Source organism: Procambarus clarkii, chromosome 11 (genome assembly GCF_040958095.1).
Source record: "Procambarus clarkii isolate CNS0578487 chromosome 11, FALCON_Pclarkii_2.0, whole genome shotgun sequence".
Classification (NCBI taxonomy): Eukaryota; Metazoa; Arthropoda; class Malacostraca; order Decapoda; family Cambaridae; genus Procambarus; species Procambarus clarkii.
Genome location: NC_091160.1, coordinates 21,836,289 through 21,845,029, shown reverse-complemented (window position 1 = coordinate 21,845,029; position 8,741 = coordinate 21,836,289). Strand labels below are relative to the sequence as shown.

The 8,741-nt window shown below is 42.0% G+C and overlaps 1 protein-coding gene across 1 annotated transcript; it reads right to left on the bottom strand.

The window, feature by feature from the left end:
- Positions 1-3,736: 3,736 nt before the first annotated feature.
- On the bottom strand, positions 3,737-4,570 carry LOC138363586 (uncharacterized). Its single transcript, XM_069322944.1, has one exon. The coding sequence runs from the start codon at positions 4,568-4,570 to the stop codon at positions 3,737-3,739; it is 834 nt and encodes a 277-aa protein (XP_069179045.1).
- Between the last annotated feature and the right edge of the window lie 4,171 nt (positions 4,571-8,741).

The following is an 8,741-nucleotide window of genomic DNA, read 5'->3' as shown; positions in this document are numbered from 1 at the left end:
TCGGTCATATATCTAAGTCAATTTTAACTCCAATAAAAAAAATTGACCTCATACATAATGAAATGGGTAGATTTATCATTTCATAAGAAAAAAATTAGAGAAAATATATTAATTCAGGAAAACTTGGCTTATTAGGCAAATCGGGCCTTGCATAGTAGGCTGAGAAGTGCGTTCTGGCTATTAGGTACGACATATATATATATAAATATATATATATATATATATATATATATATGTCGTACCTAATAGCCAGAACGCACTTCTCAGCCTACTATTCAAGGCCCGATTTGCCTAATAAGCCAAGTTTTCATGAATTAATGTTTTTTCGTCTACCTAACCTACCTAACCTAACCTAACCTAGCTTTTTTTGGCTACCTAACCTAACCTTACCTATAAATATAGGTTAGGTTAGGTTAGGTAGGGTTGCTTAGGTTCGGTCATATATCTACGTTAATTTTAACTCCAATAAAAAAAAATTGACCTCATACATAGAGAAAAGGGTTGCTTTATCATTTCATAAGAAAAAAATTATAGTAAATATATTAATTCAGGAAAACTTGGCTTATTAGGCAAATCGGACCTTGAATAGTAGGCTGAGAAGTGAGTTCTGGCTACTAGGTACGACATATATATATATATATATATATATATATATATATATATATATATATATATATATATATATATATATATATATATATATATATATATATGTCGTACCTAGTAGCCAAAACGCACTTTTCAGCCTACTATGCAAGGCCCAATTTGCCTAATAAGCCAAGTTTTACTGAATTAATTGTTTTTCGACTACCTAACCTACCTAACCTAACCTAACCTAACTTTTTCGGCTACCTAACCTAACCTAACCTATAAAGATAGGTTAGGTTAGGTAGGGTTGGTTAGGTTCGGTCATATATCTACGTTAATTATAACTCCAATAAAAAAAATTGATCTCATACATAATGAAATGGGTAGTTTTATCATTTCATAAGAAAAAAATTAGAGAAAATCTATTAATTCAGGAAAATTTGGCTTATTAGGCAAATCGGGCCTTGCATAGTAGGCTGAGAAGTGCGTTCTGGCTACTAGGTACGACATATATATAAATATATATATATATATATATATATATATATATATATATATATATATATATATATATATATATATATATATATATATATATATGTATATAAATATATATATATATATATATATATATATATATATATATATATATATATATATATATATATATGTATATATATATATATATATATATATATATATATATATATATATATATATATATATATATATATATATATATCGAGAGCTTCGTTGGACGTAGAATCACTGTTTACCAACGTACCTGTGGATGAAACAATCGGGATGATAGCGGACAGAGTGTATCGTGATCCGGCCTGTACTCCTCTTGACATACCAGAAAACATTCTAAGGAAACTACTCCAAGCTTGTACTAAAGAGGCACCCTTCTTGAGCCCGGATGGGCACATGTATAAGCAAGTAGATGGGGTCGCCATGGGTTCTCCCCTAGGTGTCCTGTTTGCAAACTTCTACATGGGTACCATCGAACAGAAGGTCTTAGTCGACATGAACTTGAAACCGGCTGCATATACTGCAGGTATGTTGACGACATTTTTACACAGGTACCTGATGTCAGACATCTGCAGGAGCTGAAGGAGGCATTTGAGCAGAATTCTGTGTTGCGTTTCACTTACGAGATGGAGAAGGATGGGAAACTGCCCTTCTAGATGTAACAGCCATGGAAAGGAGCGGAGTTTTCCACACTGCAGTCTACACTAAGGAAACAAACATAGGAATGTGCCTCAATGCCAACAGTGACTGCCCAGACAGGTACAAGAGGAGTATTGTTAACACTTATGTCGACCGTGCTCTCAGCCACAGCTCAGGATGGAAGCAAGTCGATGAAGAACTCTGTAGGGTAAGGCAGGTCCTAGTCAACAATGGCTTCTCCAATGGTTTCGTTGAAGACATCATAAGAAGGAAGGTGAAACGCCATGCAACCTCTGAAGAGACAACTAACACAACACCTGTACCCCCAATTAGACTATTTTACAGGAACTTCTTTTCCACAGCTCATAAAATGGAGGAAAGGGTCCTGAAAGATATTGTTAATAGGAACGTTATCCCGACAGACAAAAATCAGAAGATACAATTGAAGATCTACTAGAAAACCAAGAAAACGGCCAGCCTACTCATGAGAAACTCTCCAGACACAAAACAGAACGCTTTAAAAGAGACCAATGTCGTCTATGCCTTCAAATGCCCACTTGGGAACTGTAAGCCTCAAAGAACTCAGTATATAGGCAAGACAACAACATCTCTTTCCAGGTGATTAACGATGCATAAGCAACAGGGCTCCATTAAGGAACATATAATCTCTTCCCACAACCAGACCATCACCAGAGAAGTCTTAACAAAAAACACGGAAATCATCGATAGATATTGCGATAGCAGGCGGCTAGATATCTGCGAGGCACTACACATTAAGAAGTCGACGCCAGCAATCAACAGCCAATTAATGCACAACTATATTCTACCCACTTCAAGACTCTGCACCAATATAGAAGCATCAGGAAATATGGGCCAATAGGCCCTTTGCAGTTACTTCCATTCTTCCCTTTAACTTACAAAATATTATACCCATTGTTTCGTGTTCTGTCTTGTGTTGAAAGTTTGTTTTCACCTCATCCAAAACTGTGGTAACATATCACCTCACCCAAATGCAGGTATAAAATCGAAGATGTTTAAGCTCTATTCAGTTATAAGTTGTGTGTGTGTAAACTAAAGTCTTTGAAAATGTAATAAGTTTTACGAAACGCGCTCAAGTGTCGCGTCAGACTAGAAATAAAAATGAATTTTGGAGAATTGATTTTTCAGTTACCATCAACAGTGAAGAAAAATATAAGAAACATTGAGAAAATTCGTGTTAGAATTATTAATCTTACTTTTTCGGTCATATTTAATAATATATATATATATATATATATATATATATATATATATATATATATATATATATATATATATATATATATATATATATATATATATATATATATACACAGTACCGTGACCACCGCACCAATGACGAGGGGATGGGGGAATGGGGAATGGTTGGGAGGCCGAGGTGACGGGTGAGGGGGGGATGGTGGGGAGGACTGGGGGACAGGGATGGTTGCTGTGGCTCAGTGCTGAACCACAGCAACGCGTGGCCGGGCACTGCTAGTTAAATATATAATAAGTTGGGAGAAATTGACTAAGCACTTTAAAATTCAGTAAAACGCTTTATTATTACGCTATATGAATAATACTTTCTAGACTGACTATAATTATTTTAAAGGCAATGATTACATAGTTTCCTGTAAACTGCACTTAAATCAACAGACGATACCTTAAATTTCAGGTCCTCGGGGCCAGGTTATTACCTGCTTCTGAAAACGAGAGCACGCTTGTCTTACTGGCGCCCAAAACCATACTGATCAAATCTTCCTTGACCTCAAGCAAGCAAGCTAACCCAAGCCTGCTGGCAGGTCTCCATCATTTGCCAGCGTTCACTACAATAGCAAATTGATGTTCACTTGGCAACTTAAAGTGACTGAATCTTTATTCTCAAAACTGATGGATAATTTACATAGACAATAAACCACAGTAACTTTCAACTATTGGATAGTAACACGAATTTCTAATGTTAAGGAATTAACACAAAGGTGAGGATGTGGTAACTCCCGACCACACGGTAACTATATGACCTGGGATGAGTCGTGGCCACACGGTAACTATATGACCTGGGATGAGTCGTGGCCACACGGTAACTATATGACCTGGGATGAGTCGTGGCCACACGGTAACTATATGACCTGGGATGAGTCGTGGCCACACGGTAACTATATGACCTGGGATGAGTCGTGGCCACACGGTAACTATATGACCTGGGATGAGTCGTGGCCACACGGTAACTATATGACCTGGGATGAGTCGTGGCCACACGGTAACTATATGACCTGGGATGAGTCGTGGCCACACGGTAACTATATGACCTGGGATGAGTCGTGGCCACACGGTAACTATATGACCTGGGATGAGTCGTGGCCACACGGTAACTATATGACCTGGGATGAGTCGTGGCCACACGGTAACTATATGACCTGGGATGAGTCGTGGCCACACGGTAACTATATGACCTGGGATGAGTCGTGGCCACACGGTAACTATATGACCTGGGATGAGTCGTGGCCACACGGTAACTATATGACCTGGGATGAGTCGTGGCCACACGGTAACTATATGACCTGGGATGAGTCGTGGCCACACGGTAACTATATGACCTGGGATGAGTCGTGGCCACACGGTAACTATATGACCTGGGATGAGTCGTGGCCACACGGTAACTATATGACCTGGGATGAGTCGTGGCCACACGGTAACTATATGACCTGGGATGAGTCGTGGCCACACGGTAACTATATGACCTGGGATGAGTCGTGGCCTGGCCAGAACAAACTAGTTCCCATCCTAAATGCATTCATATGCGCTTGGCCGAATACGGGGGATGGAATGTCTATTCATATGACGTTAAATTAACATAGGTACTTAACAAAGGAAGTTATTAACTACAATAACGTTTAATAACATGAATTTCTCTTAATAACTGAATTAAACACAACGGCAGGCTATGACACTCTTACATAAATCACTCAACCACTAATCCCTTGGGGAAGACCTCTCTTGCTAGCTCAGGTCAGAGTTCACTCTGCCTCGTAAACTATATTGTATCCCTGTATACCATTGGGAGCCGAGCGGACAGCACGCTGGAATTGTGATCCTATGGTCCTAGGTTCGATCCCGGGCGCCGGCGAGAAACAATGGGCAGAGTTTCTTTCACCCTATGTACCTGTTACCTAGCAGTAAAATAGGTACCTGGGTGTTAGTCAGCTGCCACGGGCTGCTTCCTAGGGGTGGAGGCCTGGTCGAGGATCGGGCCGCTGGGGACACTTAAAAAAAAAGCCCCGAAATCATCTCAAGATAACCTCAAGATAACCATACACTCCATTCAATATAAGATATATAACTCTCTCTAGAAACAGCTAAACTGTTACACGCGCGTGCACTCATCACCATTCATTTGTTTACGACCACTGCTTTATAAATGACGATAGTGTCTGCTGCTCTAGTTAATTGAGTTTATCAATTACGGGCATCATTATCATGCCCCCAAATCACCGTACACACAAACACACACACACACACACACATACATGTGTGGGGGCCTGGTAGCCTGGTGGATAGCGCGCAGGACTCGTAATTCTGTGGCGCGGGCTCGATTCCCGCACCAGGCAGAAACAAATGGGCAAAGTTTCTTTCACCCTGAATGCCCCTGTTACCTAGCAGTAAATAGGTACCTGGGAGTTAGTCAGCTGTCACGGGCTGCTTCCTGGTGTGTGTGTGTGTGTGTGTGTGTGTGTGTGTGTGTGTGTGTGTGTGTGTGTGTGTGTGTGTGTGTGTGTGTGTGTGTGTGTGTGTGTGTGTGTGTGGGGTGTGAAAAAAAGTAGTTAGTAAACAGTTGATTGACAGTTGAGAGGCGGGCCAAAAGAGCTGAGCTCAACCCCCGCAAGCACAACCCGCCAAACACACACCGAAACTACGACGTTGGTACAACGTTCGAACAAGTTTGAACACCTCCTAACCAGTTATAACAATCAATATAGCAAGTTGTAACAACGTTCTAATACGTCATAAACACGTTAAGCCAAGATGTAACAACATTATTACAAGTTGTAACAAACGGAAAATAGAGACAGTTACGGTTTGTGTTTCCAGGGAACTGGGTGAATACATGTGCCTCATGACTAGTTTCATGTGTGAGTATGCAGGCATGATTCAGCCACATATACGAGTAAATAATAATCATTTTATTGCTAAAAAAAATTACATTAACGTTAAATATCAAAGATAAAAGCCCGGGTTGCATGGATTTTGAGCATGTCGTGGTTAAGTGGTGTTGGGCATGTGCTTGGGAGTACCGAGTGCACAGATTCGAATCCTCCTCGTGGCTCCTACTGATTTTCTCAATCATTTCCGTATTATGGCTACCATCCAGGGAGGAAACAGATAGCCACTGTTATCAGTACACCAGTTCTACTCCTATATTTTGTCGTGTTTAATTTGAAAGGAATTTTTATTTAATTTTGTTTTCTAGTTCATAAGTTTGAAAATACAGATAATTTTAAGATTTGGATAGTTCAGTATTAGAGAATGTAGTTTTGGCATTGCTTTAAGTTGTCTCCGGAGGCTCACAAGTCAATTCCTAGGTGTGAGAGCTGCTCATTTTTGGGGATTTTCTATTGGCTGTCTTAGATTCCTTCCCTCAGAAGGTCAGAGGTCAGCTCTGTGTTGCAAGCGCGTCACATTTTGGAGAGTCTCTATTGGCTTTCTCTAAATTCCACCACCTGGGCGGTCAAAGGACGGCCTGTAGCGTCTCATTTTGGAGATTCTCTATTAGCTTTCGTAAATTTTCCACCACTGGAGGTTCAACTTGTAACTATGAGAGCTTCTCATTTTAAAGAATTTCCTTTTGACTCTTCCTGAGCCATCGTGCTTGTTCTCTGGCTGTTGTCACTGGAGTTGTCCCGACCACGGGAACCTCTGGGTCACGGCATGGGCAGTCCGGCTTGGGCAGTCCGGCATGGGCAGTCCGGCTTGGGCAGTCCGGCATGGGCAGTCCGGCTTGGGCAGTCCGGCATGGGCAGTCCGGCTTGGGCAGTCCGGCTTGGGCAGTCCGGCTTGGGCAGTCCGGCTTGGGCAGTCCGGCATGGGCAGTCCGGCTTGGGCAGTCCGGCTTGGGCAGTCCGGCATGGGCAGTCCGGCATGGGCAGTCCGGCATGGGCAGTCCGGCATGGGCAGTCCGGCTTGGGCAGTCCAATATAAACCCTTCATGATTACTCTCGTTGCAAATAGGTGGAAAATATAGCAAGCAATAAGAAAGTTACGATATCATCAGCGAATGCCAGACTTCTGTCCGTTGTCCAGGACAAAAAGGAACCTATACAGACACAATGACTGCTGGAAACGTCCGATAGGTTCCACCGTGATTTAACATAAGAGGTTGACTCAAAGTACGTTATAATTAACGATAGCGATAGTTATAAACCGCGTATATTTAACCATAGGCGATAGATTTATGCCATGTATGTAATACCATAATAGACTCAAACTATAAGTCTGTATTACCATAAGAAATAGACCATGTATATCATCACTCCCCTTGGTTAATGAGAGTATTAATAGTGCCAACATCAAGAGGCTGAAGGATCACGCATCCCAAACGAATGCCATCAGAGAGAGTGCGTCAACCCAACTAGCACACGCCATAACATTCCCTACAGCCTCATAACTATAGCACTCATGGATTTTCTGAGAGTTAAAGATTGGTAAATCCCAGTAAGGCAGGGTAAATGCCATTGCATGGAAGCAACGAGAGTGTACAAGATCAGTGAGCTGTGAATGGCTGGCTGGTGTAGTGTGGGCGAGGTGTAGTGTGTGTGTGTGTATATATAAAGGACTGGAATGTGTGAATGTCCTGCTCTGGAATAGGAACGTGTTCGTTCCTTTATACGGGGTTCCAGGGTGTTGGTGGTGAATGGCACGAGGTCTCATTGTGCAGGAGGGGAGATTGTGTGGTTGAGGGCCAAGCAATATATATACGGCAACGGTGTGTGTGTGTGTGTGTGTGTGTGTGTGTGTGTGTGTGTGTGTGTGTGTGTGTGTGTGTGTGTGTGTGTGTGTGTGTGTGTGTGTGTGTACTCACCTAGTTGTGTTTGCGGGGGTTGAGCTCTGGCTCTTTGGTCCCGCCTCTCAACCGTCAATCAACAGGTGTACAGATTCCTGAGCCTATCGGGCTCTATCATATCTACACTTGAAACTGTGTATGGAGTCAGCCTCCACCACATCACTTCCTAATGCATTCCATTTGTCAACCACTCTGACACTAAAAAAGTTCTTTCTAATATCTTCTGAATGATTCTTTACACAAGTTTCTGAATGCCGTTCGTATGTTGGCCAGCCTGGCATATGCCGCTGATGTTATCCGCTTGATATGTGCTGCAGGAGACAGGTCTGGCGTGATATCAACCCCCAAGTCTTTTTCCTTCTCTGACTCCTGAAGAATTTCCTCTCCCAGATGATACCTTGTATCTGGCCTCCTGCTCCCTACACCTATCTTCATTACATTACATTTGGTTGGGTTAAACTCTAACAACCATTTGTTCGACCATTCCTTCAGCTTGTCTAGGTCTTCTTGAAGCCTCAAACAGTCCTCTTCTGTTTTAATCCTTCTCATAATTTTAGCATCGTCCGCAAACATTGAGAGAAATGAATCGATACCCTCCGGGAGATCATTTACATATATCAGAAACAAGATAGGACCGAGTACAGAGCCCTGTGGGACTCCACTGGTGACTTCACGCCAATCGGAGGTCTCACCCCTCACCGTAACTCTCTGCTTCCTATTGCTTAGATACTCCCTTATCCACTGGAGCACCTTACCAGCTACACCTGCCTGTCTCTCCAGCTTATGTACCAGCCTCTTATGCGGTACTGTGTCAAAGGCTTTCCGACAATCCAAGAAAATGCAGTCCGCCCAGCCCTCTCTTTCTTGCTTAATCTGTGTCACCTGATCGTAGAATTCTATCAAGCCT

Excerpts from the sequence above, each read along its gene's own strand:
- LOC138363586 (XM_069322944.1), bottom strand. The coding sequence starts at position 4,570 with ATGCATTTAGGATGGGAACTAGTTTGTTCTGGCCAGGCCACGACTCAT.